Below are 18359 nucleotides of genomic sequence, written 5' to 3' on the forward strand. Positions count from 1 at the left end.
CTCCTTCTTCAGTTGGATATTACAAATCAAGTAATAAGTAATCTTGTTTGTTTGTTTGTTTGTTTGTTTATTTATTTATTTATTTTGAGGCAGAGTCTTGCTCTGTCACCAGACTGAAGTGCAGTGACACGATCTCCGCTCACTGCAACCTCCCCCTCCCAGGTTCAAGCAATTCTCCTGCCTCAGCCTCCTGAGTAGCTGGGATTACAGGCATGCGCCACCATGCCTGGCTAATTTTTGTAATTTTAGTAGAAACAGTGTTTCACCATGTTGGCCAGGATGGTCTCGAACTCCTGACTTCAGGTGATCCCCCCGCCTTGGCATCCCAAAGTGCTGGGATTACAGATGTGAGCCACTGCGTCCGGCCAGTAATCTTGTTTTTTAAAAGAAGAAATTAAAATTATTTTTAAGGAAAACAGGAACTTATACGTACTTTAAGTATGCATCTGTGTAATAGAAAAATACCACTTGAAAGAGGACTATCAATACAATTACTTTTTAGAAATTTATGGCTAAGTGGGCTCTCTATGTATCTGGAATTCTATGGATTGTAGAGATATTTATTGTTTTATGTTTTCAAGATTTCTATGGTTTGAAAATCATTACTTGCATTTTGCCTCTGAGATAGGTTCGAGTCTTGTTTTTCCTCTGAGATATAACATGAAGCACTGTCCATTTATATTCCTCAGCATTTCTCACCCCTAATTACACATTAGAATCACTAGGATAATTAAAAACAACAACAACAACAACTAAAAACGAATTATTTGCTACTACCCTAAATCCATTAAATTAAAATCTCTGGGGTATGGTGGGAGTATCATTTGGCTGTTGTGACTCCCTAATTGAGTCTCTGCAACCTGAACTAAGAACTGTTGCTACTCTTCTGCTGTGGCCGTGTCCCCAGCAAATTGTGGTACTCTCCTGTTGTCTGTGGTGTTACCTGACCTTTTTGGTGTTTTCCTGGGGAGGATACTTGCGAATTCCTATATTTCTTCCTTTTTTTTGAAGAATTTATGAAGTTTGTTAGAATCTTTCTATGAGTAATCACTGTTAGTGATTGGGAGGAAGTAGCTTAGTTTTAAACTTGGATCAAGAGTGTTTTGTTATTTAAGTACAAAATAAACCTTAAAAACTAGTTTCAATTGTATGGACGGTATCACTGTGGGGATCAAAGCACAAAGTTATATGAACTCATTTTCAACTCAGTTTTTAATAAATACTTGCTTTGTATAGTGCTAGTGCTCTGAGGAGAAATTTTCTTCAGAATTTAACAGCTTTGGTTAAAGAAAACATTTAATTTATAATATGTAATATTTAAACATTAGTGCCCAGATGAGAAATACAGACCAGGATGCTCTAATTAGACAAGTGGTAGATCAATTTCTGTTGAAGAGTTGAGGGATAATGGCTTAGTGAAAGTGGTAGTACTTGAGTGTTCCATCTTTTGATATTTAAGGAATACATTCCTGCATATTGCTTCAGTTGTCACTAGATGGAGACATTGTTCATTTTGGCTGACAAGAGACCAGAAACACAGATTTTTTTTTTTTTTTGAAAGCAAACATTCAGATAAGCACTAACCCAATAATCATTATTTTAAGACAAATTGGTCTTTATTATCAAGATGTAATTGTAAAAATGATAAGTCAAATTTTGGCATTTTATTTTCAAAGGAAGTATTCAGTAGGCTTGGTTTCTTTTTTCTATTTCAAATTCTTATTCCCTAATGTGTATAATATATAGGTAGAGCTGGCATTTTTTGCTAAATTTAAGGAATCAAAAATATCTTGGTATGTCTAAAATTTAAAGAAAAACATGTGCAGATTTATGTGTGCATGTGTTCAAGTATGTACAAGCTTGTGGGGTGGGGGTGGTCTGGTGCCTCTTAGTTGAACCTAAAGAAAAGTAGGGATCAGACTGTGATGGGCCCTGTATGAATGCATTATTTTGGATATGTAGCAAAGGACTTTTCACTTAATGTTATAGTTTCTTGTGAATTGTAAACATATTGGCTTAACAAATATTTATTAAATGCCTCATATGCAGGGCCAAGTTTTAAATACTATTATAATTTGTAGACGTGAACAAGATGTGCTCCAGGCCCTCTATCTTTAAGTCTGTCTTTAAGACTAAAGTTGTAGTCTTAATCAACTTTGATTTGCCTTTCATCATTCTATTCATCATCATGATTTGGCCTGCATAGTAGCAGGCCATGGACCAGTTCTTCTGATTTCTAGTACAAGTTCATCTGTTCATTCATTCATTTATGTAAAACATATTTTTGTTCTAGATACTTAGGTAAGAATATTCTAGGGTTAAATGTTGAACATTATCAAATATTTGTCCTTAGAAATTTAGAGTCTAATTGGAGATAAGAAGGAAGTAATTCATTATTAAATGATGTGATAAGTGCTAAAAAGTGGTATATTTGAATAGTATGTGAAAGAGAAAGAGTGTTTAATTAGCATATGGGCAGTCAAGAAAGGCTCATGGGCATAGCAGTTAGGGAAGTAGCATCTTGAAGGATAAGAATTTATTGGGTATCAAGATAAGGGGCAGAGGATGACTCTAGGTATACATTCCAAGAGGAGAGAATATTTTGTTATATTTGTGGAACACAAGTTTATTGAGGCTAGAGTACAAGGTCTTATGGAGGAAGATGGAAAAAGAACCTGTAAAGGTAGACAGTTGGCTAGTGTATGACTATTTTGAGTGGTTTGCTTAGGTGTTAGAATTTTATCAGATGAAGGCTATAGATAAAGATTTGTGAGTCACGTAGAGGTAATAAAGTTTGTATATTTTTGGAAAGAAAGATTGAATAACAGCAGATTTTTAAATACAAAAATTGAAAAAGCATTATTTATTAAAATGTTTTCAATTAGTCTAATATTTTTCTGTAGGTGAAGTTCCTGGACTCTATACTCTTGAAGAATTAGAGCCCTTGCTGTTACCACTTAAAGATCAAGCTTCACAAGATGGTTTTTTTGGGCCAGTCTTCAATTACTTCACATATAGTAAGTGACATAAAATTCATTAATCAAATCAAACTGGTTTGTATGAAATATATACCATTTAATTTGCCTTATTTTCTCATTAGATTGCAAAGGTATCTTAAATCTTTTTTCTGGAGCTTTTAGAAAGTAACACATAACTAGTGGATAGGCTAGCCTATAATAAAAACACCTGTATTAGTCTGTTTTTCCACTACTAATAAAGACTTACCTGACACTGAGCAATTTACAAAAGAAAGAGGTTTATTGGACTCACAGTTCCACATGGCTGGGGAGGCCTCACAATCATGGTGGAAGGCAAGGAGGAGCAAGTCATATCTTACATGGATGGCAGCAAGCAAAGAGAGGCTTGTGCAGAGAAACTCCTGTTTTTAAAACCATGAGATCTCATGAGAGCCATTCACTATCATGAGAATAGCATGGGAAAGACCTGCCCTGCTCCATGATTCAATCATGTCCCACCAGGTTCCTCCCGCAACACGTGGGGATTATGGGAGCTACAAAATGAGATTTGGGTAGGGACACAGAGCCAAACCATATCAATACCTTAGCAAAATTTTAGCAAACAGGAATGATGAAAGTATGGTAATGTTCTTTGGAATATTTACCTTGCCTCCTTTGTTTCATGTGGTGAAATTAGTGCTGCTTTAGTACCTCCTGTCTTAAAGAGCTATTGAACCATTTAGATTGTGCCAGACTTCATAGTTTTAAAAAACTAGCCTTTTATTCGTATAGAAACAGTTTTATATGCACTGTAGAAATCCAAAATTGAAATAAGTAAAAAATGAGGCAATAATCACACCACCCAGACATTATGACACTTACATTTTTCATGGACATTTTTCTGAGTCTTTTTTCTTAACATGCACATACACAAATTTATGTGTTCTTTTAACTAAAATAAAAATCATAACATAATATTGTTTTATATTGTGCTCGTTTTAAGAAACGGCTCCTACTATTTCATTTGAGAAAATTTTGATCTCTTTAACCCAGACCACGTATAGATTGCCTGATTCTATTATTATTCTTATATATTTCTTAGGAATTCAGCAAAACTTACATATTGTCTTGATAATGGATTCTGCAAATTCAAACTTCATGATAAACTGTGAGAGTAATCCAGCTTTGCATAAGAAATGCCAGGTGTTGTGGATGGAGTGTTGGTCCGATAGCAGTATGAAGAAAGTAAGTTTAACAAATATTAAAAAATTTAAAAGCACATTTTATTTTTGAAGTTATTGATTTTCACAACTTCTCTTTGGTGTTGGTTATAACATCACCTTAATTATGGCACCGAACATGTCTTATGTTTGGAAATGTCTGTTTTCTTCGTACTCTTGCATCATAATTTAGTTGAATATAGAATTTTAGATTGAGGATCATGTTCTTAATTAAGGACCCCAGAGACAACTATACTTTAAAATTTTATGGCTTTAATTAACTAGCCTATTACAGGCTGTCCTAGATTTTTAAAAAATCATAGCAAGTATTTAACAATTAAAGAATTTTCAAATCCTTAAAAAATATCATCGCTATGCTGTGTGTTTGGAGGGGGATGAGTTAAAGTGTGAACTCATAACACTATCTTAACTGGAAGCCTCTTATTTTACCTCATTTGAATAAGTAATAATTTTCAACATTGTTTCTTTAAGTGATATTCATATTCTCAATCACTAATTTCTTTATTTTTCTATAAGAGAAGTATAGTTTAATGCCTGTCATGATTCAGAGTAAGGAGTGTAATTTGAGATAAAAGACATGGTTTACAGATGAGGTAATATTTTAGTTACTGAAAGATATTTTAGCTTGAGGAGGCCACATGAATAAGAGGCATTCATTAAGAAGTAATTATTGGGTGCTTAGTATGTACCACTGTTCTATATATGTTGAGGACATAGCAGAGGAAACAAACCCAGAGAGAAATCCCTGCCCTCATGGTGTTTACATTCTTCTCAGGTATATCTGTGGGGCAAGCTTTCTAGGTGAAGATCCTGGGTAGAGAGCATGTCTGATGATTTTGAGGATCAGTAAGAGGCCACTTCACCTGGAGCAGAGTGACTGAGGGGAGAGTTGGTGAAGATGATGTCAGAGAACTAAGAGGAAACCAGTTAGGATGGGGCTTTGTAAGCTACTACACTGTATAGGATTTCAGCTTTTCCTGAGAACTAACTTACTTTTGGATGCTTTCGAACAGAAATATTCTGACTCATTTTTTAATGGGATTACTATAGTTTCTGTGCTGAAAGTAGACTATAGAGGGCAATGGTTGGAGCAGTTACAAATGATTGCAGTAATCCAGAGAGAAAAGGATAGGTTGGGCTAAGGATGTAGTGGTAAGGTGGTGAGAAGTGGTTGTATTCTGCATATGTTTTGCAGTAGAAACAACAGGATTTGCAGTAGAAACAACAGATTGTAATAAGGTGTAACAGAAAGTGAGGGGTCAATGATACTTCTGAGTATTTTGGCTTGAACAACTAGAAGGATGAAATGCCCATCATTTGAGACAGAGGAGACTGTGAGAAGAACATATTAAGATGAGACTATGAGGCCTTCAGTTTTAGATGTGTTAAATATGAGATACCAGACATTAAACTTATAAGTTTGAGAAGGCATTTGGAAATAAAAGCCTGGAGCTCCAGGGGTCAGGCATACAGAAAAAAATTTGAGGAATTATCAGAGTGCAGGTGGTATTTAAAGCTATAAGAATGAATGATATCACCAAGAGAGTAAGAATAAACAAAAGAGAGCAGTGATCCAAGACTGAACCCTAGGGCACTTCAACATTAAGAAACTGGGGAGATGAAGAGGAAGAACCAACGGACACTGAGAAGAAGCTGCTAGAGAAATAAGAAGAAAACCAGACAAACATTATATTTTAAAAACCAAAAGAAGATAGCGTGTCAAAGGAGGAAAGTATGATGAACAATGAAAGTAGATAAGGACTAGGAATTGATCATTGGATTTAGCAACGTGGAACTCATTGGTGACTTTGATAGAGCAGTTGCAGTTAGTAATGGAAAAAGCCATATTGGAGTATGTTTCAGAAAAAATGAAAAGATTGGAGACAATGAATGTGAGTACACTCTTTTAAGGAATTTTGTTTAAAGGAAGAGAGAAATGGGTCAGTAACTGGAGGAAGGAGGGGTAAAAAAATAGGTGTTTTTTTCCCCCCCCAAGACAGAGTCTTTGCTCTGTCGCCCAGGCTGGAGTGTGGTTGTGCAGTCTCGGCTCACTGCAACTTCTGCCTCCTGGCTTCATGCAATTCTTCTGCCTCAGCCTCTCGAGTAGCTGAGATTACAGGTGCCTGCCACCATACCTGGCTAATTTTTGTATTTTTAGTAGAGACGGGTTTCACCATGTTGGCTACGCTGGTCTGGAACTCCTGACCTCAAGTGATCCACCTGCCTCGGCCTCCCAAAGTGCTAGGATTATAGGTGTGAGCTACCGTGCCTGGGCCTGTTTTTTTTTTTTTTTTTTTTTTTTTTTTTAAAAAAGATGGGACACACTATAGTATGTTCATATGCTGCTGAGAATGATTTAATAGCGAAGCAAAAAACATGTGATGCAAAACGGGGAAAAATTGCTAGAATAATATCATTGAGTAAGTGCACAGCAAATGGATCTAGTGTACCAATGGAAGAATTAAGGATCGGCATTTCCTATGAGAATGGAGGAATCATTTGTGATAACAGGAAAGAAAGCAGAATAGAGGGGGATAGATCCAGGTAGGTGGGCAGGTATGGTGCTGGGAAGTTTGGGATACTCTTTTCTGATTGTTTCTATTTTCTTAGTGAAATAGGAAGATTATTCCCCGAGGGAAAGAATGAGGGAGGAGGCTTTGGAGGCTTAAAGAGACACAAGAAGACATGGAAAACAGTAGTTTGGGAGAGTGAAAGAGGGAAAGGATTAGGAGAATGGAGTATGATAGGATTCACTTGAGGTTAGTGATCATGGAGTTCAATAGAGGCCAAACAACATAGTTGTGTGTTTTTTTCTCAAGCCATAGGTGCTCTGATGAGTGCAGACCTTGAGTATGTGGTGACTTAGATTTGACCAGAATTGGGACTTTGGTGCTTGAGTATGACAAAACAATTGAAGGCAAGAGAGTTGAGAATATTTATAAGAATATAATTATTTTGATTTACCATGGAATTTAAGTTGGTAAGGTGGTAAATTAGGATAGGAAGATGGTGAATGACAGTGAAGAGGTGGTCAAATTGGTAGAGAGTAGGTTTCAGTGGAGTTTCAGGATTTTGATGTTGGAAGGGAGTAAGCTGGGAAGACAGGAGTGTAGTGACAGAAGAATGGGATGTTTGAAAGTGAGATTATGGAAGGATTTCACTTAGTGATAATTACAAAATCTCATGATTTGACTGTGTAGGTGAGTGGCTGACAAAAGGGCGGTGGCTAAGAGGAGAAGAGGCATCTAAGGAATTGAGAGGTAAGGGTATTAGAGGGATTATCTATAATGGATATTGAAATTGAGAATAATTAAGAAGGTAAGACAAGGATTGTGTTGGAAAGAGTGACAGTGAGCCAAGAGCTAAAATTATTTGCGGAATGAAGAAATGATTGGACTGGTAGATGCCTGCACCATGGAGGGTTAGTGGTTACTCTAGCCTGATAATATGAAAACTGAATTTAGGGAGCTTAGTGAGGATGATTTTGAAGTAGTGATGAAGTACAAGAGGGCACTGCCTCACTTGCAGGCCCAGGGGTTCAAGGACATGATATTGCATGGTGTGCTTGGGAAATAGAGAGTTCATGTGGCTGCTGCACAGGGTATGTGGAACATTGTAGTGGGAAATATCATTAAAAGCCAGACTGGGGACAGATAAGGAGGGGAAGTGTTTAAGTGCCATGACTTTGAATTTTATTTAATAAGCAACTAGCAGCAATTCAAAGTTAGTGTGAAGGGGTTGATAGCATCCATCAGTTTTGGATATGTTGATGTATGAAAATGTTAATATATGTTATATATTATGTTATGAATATGTTAATATATGAAATACATGAGAATATGTAATAGATGAAAATAAAGCAAATTAATAGGCTTCCTATGCCCATTCAACTCTTTAAAAAGTACCATTTTTACTTCAAGGGAAGGAACAGGGGCAAATTAGGCCAGCAGACTTTGCTAATGTAGGATATTGTTTGAGGATAGACCATTTTAAAGAAAACGAGTTCCCAAAGAAACAAATTAATGTTGATTTAAAAATATAAGTTTAAAATATTCTCACATAGATTTAAGTGTTTTGTCAGAAATCAGTGAAGGCATACTCTCTGTCACAAGAATTATGGTACATTCAAACTCTGCGTTAATGAAGACATCTTTTGGCTTACTTTTTTTTCAGTCTGAGAAATTTAAAAAATGATTTTTTGACCTAATTACCGAGATCACTTGTATTTTCCTCTTGCTGGTAATTTCAGCTCTATCAGGTGAAAGAAATTGAAGCTATTTGGCTTAATTTAAAATTTCAAAATTGTTACTTTAATTTTTTTTCAGGAAACTAAACTTTCTTTTGTATATTCTAAAGTAGCATTCTTATAAGGTTATCTTTAATAATAATGATATCTGCTTATGAAACTGTATTTGCTTATTTACAGTAGTGGCAAAATTCCAGTCATAGTGAGAATATACTTTTTAGAATGATCAGTTATGAAATTATTGATTATAAAATTATTTTTATTTACTTTTAGTTTTTATTTGAAAAAGCTGAGAATCCTTGCTACCCCACTATGCCATGAAGGCATTTTACTAGTTTTATGCCAAATAAAATATTTTTATTATTGTATGTTTTTAAATGGCATGGTGATTATTTTCTAATTCAATCCAAATTGTAATTTCCTTTATTTCATATAGTTTTACCATTTCAAGTGAGCTTTTCCCAGTGTGCCATTGCAATCAGTTAATGGTTGATATGTGTCAAAATGTTGTCTAGGAAATCATTTCTTCTAAAGATTTCTGTGTTACTTTTGTCTCTTAGTCTGGAATGAATCCTAGAGGAAAAGTACAATCAATACTGACTTTTTTTGTGTTAAAGGTTTTTAACTTATGATATGGGACTTATACTTTTTCATAGTGATTTTCTTTTTATGTTTTAGATACCTGAAATGTTATTCAGTGAAACAGGTGGTGGAGAAAAATACAATGATAAAAAACGAAAAGAAGAAAAGAAAAAAAATTCAGGTAGTATTTTGATGAAATCAGTTTGATCTGGTTTTTATTTATGAAATAATTGCCATTTTTTAATGCTACAGATCCATTAAAGATTCATGATTATAAATTTGAATAATGCTAAATGTAACAAAATTAGATTTCTTCTGATGCAAACAAAATTTTGAAGCCCTTTTTATTTTTAAATTAATGGTTATATCATTTAACCTAGAACCCAACGGAATATCTACTGTGTGAGTTCAAGAAGTTTAAAAATTATTTTTCTGACCTGAGTGATTTGAAGGACCTACTTAAATTGTTTAGAGTCTTTGGCAAGCACCCTAAACTTTTCATATTAGCTTATCACTTAGATATGGCACAGAAATCTATAATTTATATATGAAAAAGTTTTATGACATTCTTTGAATATGGGCTTAATCTTTTCTTAACTATAATATTCTCATTATTTTCTCTTCAAATTAATTTTGATTGTGGTCTTTATTTTTATACCATAGCTTATTAACTTATTTATTTAACCATCTAATAATCAAATATTTATTGAACTTGTTTTATACTGTACTGGGCTGGATATTAGAGATCACTTAGTAGCTCATAGTCCAGTGATAGTGAGAATTGTGTTATATATAAACATAAATCTGTGATATAGCAAGATAAGTGATGGTAGAAGTTTATATGAAATAATTGGAAAGTAAAACTTCAGACTAGCAGATATTATAGGAAATAGACATTGCCCAGGCAGGCAGCTTGAGAAAATCATTCTGGTTAGAGTAAGTAACATGGGAAAGGTTTGGAAAAGTGAAACAGGCATTTTATGAAACTATAAATAGCCTAAAGGGCTGAAACATAAGATGTATAAATAAGTACTAGATGAAGAGGGAGGAAAAGGTTGACATGGTCAGGTAATGAAGAGCTTTCTGCATTATGCTAAGGAGTCTGGATTCTAACTTGCAGGTGATAGGGCATTATTGAGAGATTTAAAAGGAGATTTTACCAGAGTTTTGTTTTAGAAACAAATATCTTTATATATCCCTTTCTTCAGTTATTGGAAAGTAGACTGGTAATAGGAGAAACCAAAAGCAATTACATCACTTTAGAAGTTTGTTGTAGTAATCTAAGAGAGACAAGATGAAGGCCTAAACCAAAGAAGAGGTAATAAGAATGGAGGAAGGAATGGACTTGGTGGATATTAGGAGGTAATCTAAATGAGACTTGATGATTATGTAATGGCTGTGGCACACAAGAAGAAGAAAGAGTCAACGATGTTTTTTGGGGTTCTGTCTTGGAATATTCATTACAAATTGATTTCATTCACTGGGGCAGGGAATACAGATGCAAATTGTGTCGGTGAGAGGAATATGTGTTTGATCATGGATACATTGAATCTAGTGTGAACTTATTCTTAGCTTTTTGGCTTTTGAAGTCTTCTTTCTCCCTGTATCAAATGGGAGTGGATAGGTATTTTGTGTATTGTTTTTCTGTTCAGCAGATTGTATTTAGCTCACTTTTGGATTGCTGTACATGTGTTATATAGTCCCAATTAATTTATATGTTATGACGACATGTAGATTTATTTTTCTTGCAACAATAAAGATGTTCAGGGGAAATATATAACAGTATATAGATGCTACTAAAACTAGATAATTCAAAATTCCTAAGGAAGATGGGAGCTGTGAATAGTTGTCTAGGAATGCCTGTGCATCTTTAAGCAAAGATGCTATCTCATATTTATAATTATATAGCATGGAAGTATCTTGTATAAAATAACTATCATTAGGATATTTTCTCTTATTTTTAATGAATCGCACATATAATAAGTTATTTTTATTTTCTATTTTTTTCTAGTTGATCCTGATTTTCTAAAATCATTTTTATTAATCCATGAATCTTGTAAAGCATATGGTGCTACACCAAGCCGATATATGACCTTTTTACATGTGTATTCTGCCATTAGTAGCAGCAAGAAAAAGGAATTATTAAAAAGACAAAGTCATTTGCAGGTATAGTATTGGTAATCTTGAATTATTTTATCTATATATAGGAAACAAGAGTTTTGTAAATCACAATGCTATGTTGCAGGTGGCATATATCTGGTATTAATAAATGTACTGTATTAAAAGCCTTGGAAAACAGTCTCACTTTCCTACCTATGTTGCCCTGTAGGTTTTAGTGATGATTTGTATTTTTTTTTTTTAATTCACTGGTTATTTCTTTTCCTCGCTGGTTGGCGTGTATGGATTTTTGATAGCTTATGGTACTCTCTTTAAGAGTCTCTTTCACATGAAAACATTTTTAGAAATTAAGAAAACTCTGTTATTCAGCATAAGATGATACAGTGGACTTTGGGGACTTGGGGGTAAGAGTGGTGTGGGGAGGGATAAAAGGCAACAAATATGGTGCAGTGTATACTGCTCTGGTGATGGGTGCACCAGTATCTCACAATTCACCGCTAAAGAACTTACGTAAGCAAATACCACCTGTACCCCAATAACTAATGGCAAAATAAAATAAAATAATAATAAAGAAAAAAGAAAACCCTGTTATTAACTGAAACATAATGTCCAAGATTATATTTTATAATAACCTTTAAAATTAAGATTATATTTTATAAAGTAATGTTTTCATCCATGTCACTTCACTTAGTACATTCTGAACAGTTTTCTTTCCATATTTCTTTAATTATAGAGCTTTAACTTAAATGTGACATTAGAATGTCAGCCTCTGAAGTTGTTAGAGAACATTTCCTCTCCAAAGTTTTAGTTTCCCTTTGTTAGGGTAATAAAGTAGGCTCCATCTTAATTGACATAATTATCTTAATCATTTCTAATGATTCACTTTCATTTATATTAAGGTACTAAGTATACGGGCTTTGGGGAGGGTTAATTTCCTGATTTAGTTCTCTATGGTACTTTGGATAAATTACTTTAACTTACTGTTTTGCAGCTTAATTGGGTCAATGGTAATTGTATGTGAGTGTATTAGATAAAATTCATATGGAAAAAACTTAGCTTAATACCTGTACTTTATGTTGGGTGCTCAATAGATATTAGTTACATTCCTTTTTTGCCATTACTCTTTCCCCAAGTCTTCTGATTTGTTAGGTGACAAAAACATGATAGAAGTTACAGAATTTTTTTCATGTACATCCTTGGGTTCATTATTCTGTTGTTTGGACAGTAGGATGGGGTACCATAATGGCCAGGCCAGGGTGAAATGCCTACTCAAAATGCAGGTAAGGCAAGTGAATGACAGCCCACCAGAACCATATGTGAGAAAGTCTCTTACAAGAAAAGTGAATATTAGACAGACAAAACCAAGTCATGTCTACTGTAAAAAAGAGTGACCCTTGAGTCCTTTTTCCCAATCAGTGAGACTGAAATTAGAAAAGGTTTAGTGAGTTATCCCTTGGTTGCTATTTTCTCTCCCATCTAATATAATGGTAAAAAGTGTTTTTTATTAACCAAACACCGCATATTCTCACTCATAGGTGGGAGTTGAACAGTGAGAACACATGGACACAGGAAGGGGAACATCACACTTCGGGGACTGTTGTGGGGTGGGGGGAGGAGGGAGGGATAGCATTGGGAGATATACCTAATGCTAGATGACGAGTTAGTGGGTGCAGCGCACCAGCATGGCACATGTATACATATGTAACTTACCTGCACATTGCGCACATGTACCATAAAACCTAAAGTATAATAATAATAATAATAAAAAAAAAGTGTTTTTTATTAAGTTCAGTGTTTAAACTATCAAATATATATTTATCTGTTTAGCTTTTCTATGATGCTTTTTTTTAAGACATGGATTTATTTTAAAATGTTATAGATAATGATAATTTTATTGATATTTATGGGGTACATGTGATATTTTGATTCATACAAGAATGTGTAATGATCAAAGGGTGATTAGTGATGTTGAACATTTTTTCATATACTGTTGGCCATTTGTGTGTCTTTTTTTAAAAAAAATCTATTCAGATCCTTTGCCTGCTTTTTAATGGAATTCTTTGTTGTTGTTGTTCAGTTGTTTGAATTTCTTGTATAATTTACATATTAAGCCTCTTGTCAGATGAACAGTTTGCAAATATGTTCTCCCACTTAACAGGTTGTTTCTTCACTCTGTTAATTGTTTCTTTTGCTGTGAAGAAGCTTTTTACTTTAATATAGTCTCATTTTTCTATTTTCATTTTTGTTGCCTATGCTTTTGAGGTCTTAACCATAAAATATTTGCCTAAACCAATGTCCTGGAGCATTTCCTCAATGTTTTATTCTAGAAGTTTTATAGTTCCAGGTCTTTTGTTTAAGTATTTAATTCATTTTGAGTTGATTTTTTGTATATGATGACAGAGGGAGGTCTAGTTTCATTCTTTCGCATGTGGATATCCAATTTTCCCACCACCATTTAATGAAGAGGGTGTCCTTTTCCCAATATATCCTTTGCTGAAAATCAGTGGACTGTAAATACATGAATTTATTTCTGGGTTCTTTATTCTGTTCCATTGATCTGTGTGTCTGTTTTATACAAATACCATGCCGTTTTGGTTACTGTAGCTTTGTAGTATATTTTGGAGTCAGGTAGTGTGATGCCTCTAGCTTTGTTCTTTTTGCTCAGGATTGCTTTGGTTATTCAGGCTCTTTTGTGGTTTCAAACAAATCTTTGGATTTTTTAAAAAATTTCTGTGAAGAATATAATTAGTATTTTCATAGATATTACATTGAATCTGTAGATTGCTTTGAGTAGTATGGCCATTTTAACAATACTAGTACTTCTTCTTGCTCTGTTGCCCAGGCTGGAGTGTAATAGTGCTATCTTGGCTCACTGCAGCCTCTGACTCCTTGGTTCAAGCGATTCTTATGCCTCAGCCTCCCGAGTAGCTGGGATACAGGCAGGTGCCACCATGCCTGGCTAATTTTTTATTTTCAATAGAGACGGGGTTTCATTATGTTGGCCAGGCTGGTCTGGAACTCCTGACCTCAAGTGATCCAGCCACCTCAGCCTCCCAAAGTGCTGGGATTACAGCCACTGCACCCAGCCACAATGCTAATACTTTTGATCCATGAGCATGAGATGTCTTTCCCTTTTTTTTTTTTTTTTTTCTATCTTTTTCAATTTCTTTCATTGGTGTGCTGTAGTTTACCTTGTAGAGGTCTTTCCTCTCCTTGGTTCACTTTATTCCTAGGTGTTACTTATTTTTTGTAGCTGCTGTAAATAGGATTGCCTTCTTAATTTCTTTTTCGGTGAGTTCATTATTGATGTATAGAAACATTGCTGATTTTTCTGTGTTGATTTTGTATCCTGCAGCTTTACCAAATTTGCTTATCACTTCTAAGAGTTTTTTGGTGGAGTCTTTAGGTTTTTCTAGATATAAAGTCATGCCCAGCTATAAAGAGGGACAATTTGACTTCCTCTTTTCCAATTTGGATGTCTTTTGTTTCTTTCTCTTGCCTGATTGATGTGGCTTGGACTTCTGGTACTATGTTGAATAGAGTGGTGAAAGTGGGCATCCTTGTCTTGTTCAGTTCTTAGAAAAGGCTTCCAGCCCACATTCAGTGTGATGTGGGCAGAGGGTTTGTCATTTTTGGCCTTTATTATGTTGAGGTATGTTCCTCCAATGCCTAATTTTTTGAGAGTTCTTGCCTTGAAGGTATGTTGAATTTTATCAGATGTGTTTTCTGTGTCTATTTTGATGATTATCTGGTTTTTGTCCTTTGTTCTGTTGATGTGATATATTATGTTAGCTGATTTGCATATGTGGAACCATTCTCTGTGATGCTTTAAAATTTGTTTTTCTTTAAAACTTCTGTGGGATCTTTAACTACATCTTAATGAGTATCATGTGAAATAAATTGTTATAATTAGCAATAAGAAAAAACCTAAGTCTACTTGCTACTGTTTTGTATATACACACTTAACATGTTTGCTTGATTCTTTTCTATAGGGCTTTATTTACTGTGTGTATGTAAAATTCCTTTTTTAAAATATTGCCAATCAATATTTTATTGATGTAGGCTGGTGTATCTAAACTAAATGAAGCTAAAGCTCTTGTGGATGAACTGAACAGAAAGGCTGGAGAACAAAGTGTGTTACTTAAAACGAAGCAAGATGAAGCAGATGCTGCCCTTCAAATGATCACAGTGTCAATGCAGGTAATGTTTAGAGTGACCACAAAAATGAAAACAACAGGGAGAGCATTTATGCCTGCTTGTCAGTCAGTGAAAAATAACATTTTCACTTAGGTGGATTTAAAAAATATTGCTTATTCATACTGAGTCAGATTGATATTATGTCCTTAAGCTTTTGTGGAAGGGCGTGGTATTTTCCTATATTGTTTAGACTGATAACTCAGTGCATTCAGTTGACCATGTGCAAATTATGTAAACTCTTTTTATATTTTAAATTGGCATGGATCTGTCTGTAACTGATTTTATTTCTTATACTCTGCCAGTTAGGTTGGTATTTCCTTTTATTTTTCTTAGAATTCTCTCCTTCAGGCTTTGAGAGTTTTCCTTGCTTTTAATTTTCTCAAGATTTATGAAATGTTTTTATTCTTTCAGTACTTTCATGATGTTTTGTATTTTGATTATATATTTTTTGAGCTGTTGCCTTTGTTTTGTTGAACGCTTTCAAAGGAGATTTCTCTGAGTTCCTTCCTTGCCCCAGTATTTTATGTCTGCATGCTCTTTCAGGATGATCTTGTTCATTATATTGCTCTTACTACCAACTACATATAACTGTTTTCAAATTCATCTTTTTTATTCTTTATCCTAACTCCTCTTATTAGCTTCAGAGTTACTCAATTACTGTCAGGGCATGGTCGCTCATGCCTGTAATCCTAGCTCTTTGGGAAGCCAAGCGGGAAGATCGCTTGAGCCCATGAGTTTAAGACCAGCCTGGGCAATATAGTGAGACCTCATCTCTACAAAAAAAAGTAAAAATGAGCTGAGTGTGGTGGCACGTGCCTGTAGTCCCAGCTACTCAGCCTCCTGAGGTAGGAGGATTGTTTGAGTTTGAGAGGCAGAGGTTGTACAATGAGCTGAAATCATGCCACTGCTCTCCAGCCTGAGTGACAGAGCAAGACTCTCAAAAAAAAAAAAATTCAATTTTATCTGTTAAGCATGTCTTCTTGGAAGTCTCTTGGGCATTACAATTTGAAACAGGTTCAAAACTGAACTTATGACTTTTTTTTCCTGTATTTCTTTCCTCAGGTTATGGTACTATAATATACACTAATTATTTAAAACAGAACTTATAAATTATATTATACTGAGACTTTTGTTACCTCATCCCTTAATGTAATGAGTCATTAAATTCTGTCAATTTTATTTCCCTGACTATGCCTCAAATATGTTTCCCCATCTCCATCTCTGTGACTGTTACCTTGTCAACTAGGCACTAGTCTAATGCCTCTTTTATGAAAATTAACTTTAATATTCATCAGACTAATGTGTATATCTCAATTAAAAAGTAAGTGGCATGAAAAATCTTAACGAAGTTATGAGACTTAGGATTTCAAGTGTCACTTTTCAGTAATCATAAGGCGATCTGATATTAGTGTCATATTAGGCACAGAGATCACTGGAATGTGGTCAGTTGATTTTACACAAAAATGCCAATTAAATGGGGAAAGATAGTCTTTTTAAAAAATGGTGCTGAATATTTAGATATCCAGGTAGAGACAGAAAAAGACCAGAGCATTTACCTTTTAACTTACACAAAAATTTACACAGCGTGGATGATGGATCTAAGTGTAGAACATGAAATTATAAAACTTAGAAGAAAACACAGGAGAACATCTTTGTGACCTTGGTGAGGCAAAGACTTGTTCGATGTGATATCAAAATAGAAAAAGAAAATTGATAAATTGGATTTCATCAAAATGAAAACTTCTGCTCTTTGAAATAAATTCTGAAATGAAAAGGCAAGTCACAGACTGGGAGAAAATATTTACAAAACGTATATTTGATAAAGAACTTCTATTCAGAATTTTAAAAATACTACAACTCAATAAGAGCAAAAACAGAAATCCAGTTTAACAATGAACAAAAGATTTGAGCAGACCATTTATGAAAGAAGACATATAAAGGGACGGTAAACACATGAAAAGATGCTTAATTTCATTATCATCAAGTAAGTGTAAGCTAAAGTCCCAGTGATATGCTGCTACATATCCACTAGAATGGGTAAAATAAAAAGACTGAAAACACCTCAATCTAGTATGGCAAGGCGGTGTGGAGCATCTGGAACTCTTATAATTGCTGGAGGAAATGAATGATGCTACAGTTACTTTTCGAAAGTTTGACACAGTCTCATAAAGTTAAACATATCTTAGTACGTCAGCCAGCAGTCCCACTTTCAGATTTTTAGCTAAGAGAAATGAAAACGTGATAAATCTTAGAAGCATTACACTTAAGTGAAAACAGCCAGACACGAAAGACTGTATACTGTATGATTCCTTTGTAAGAAATTATAGAAACAGCCAAACTACGATAGAAATCAAATTAGTGAGTACCTGACCAGGTAAGTAATACATCAGAAAATGTAAATATAATTTTTATACTGTAAAATTTTAACATATTTTTTTCTGAAGGTATTTTGGAACAAAATTAATATTAATATTTACTTAATGAAGACAGCCATTTTTATTGTTAAAAAATCTGTCAATTATTTTGACCTCGAAAGAGTTATTTGAAATATCAAAAAGTAAACACTACATAAAGGATAACACTGTTGATTACCATGTGTTTATAAAGGAAAATGTTCGGCACTATGTGTGCTTTGCATACTCTCTGGCTGGTGACATTAGTAATACACATTGAGTATGTGCTACTTTTTTCTCTGCGCTGTTCTGAGAAGCGATATTTCTAAGACTGTAGCTAATTTTATTATCCAGCAGAGACCCAGGAGAATAACTATGCGTCTCATAAGTTAATAATTTTGCTTAATTATAAATAGCAGATATTTCTGTTTGGTATTTTGTAGAAAGTACCGTCTGAAGAGATAGCTTAAATACAAAATTGTGTAACTTCTAAGGCTTGCAATTCTAGGTTTATGGCCTAAAGAAAGTGCAAATTAAATGCTATACAAACTCAGAATAGAGATACCTTCCAATTGGAACAGGAGGTTAATAAAAGAAGGAATCCATGAGCTATGCCTGGGCTGTT

General features: G+C 34.4%; 1 protein-coding gene across 6 annotated transcripts in view; it reads left to right on the forward strand.

Annotated features, from left to right (window-relative positions):
• DYNC2H1 (dynein cytoplasmic 2 heavy chain 1) overlaps positions 1–18359 on the forward strand; it is a 360273-nt gene that overhangs the window by 85716 nt on the left and 256198 nt on the right. For all 6 annotated transcript variants that reach the window (XM_054523746.2, XM_054523748.2, XM_054523747.2 and 3 more), the window contains 5 exon segments: positions 2904–3017; positions 4060–4202; positions 9123–9207; positions 11038–11192; positions 15207–15344. In XM_054523746.2, the coding sequence (XP_054379721.1) occupies positions 2904–3017; positions 4060–4202; positions 9123–9207; positions 11038–11192; positions 15207–15344 (635 nt within the window).

The sequence above is a fragment of the Pongo abelii genome, chromosome 9, assembly GCF_028885655.2.
Source record: "Pongo abelii isolate AG06213 chromosome 9, NHGRI_mPonAbe1-v2.0_pri, whole genome shotgun sequence".
Lineage (NCBI taxonomy): Eukaryota > Metazoa > Chordata > Mammalia > Primates > Hominidae > Pongo > Pongo abelii.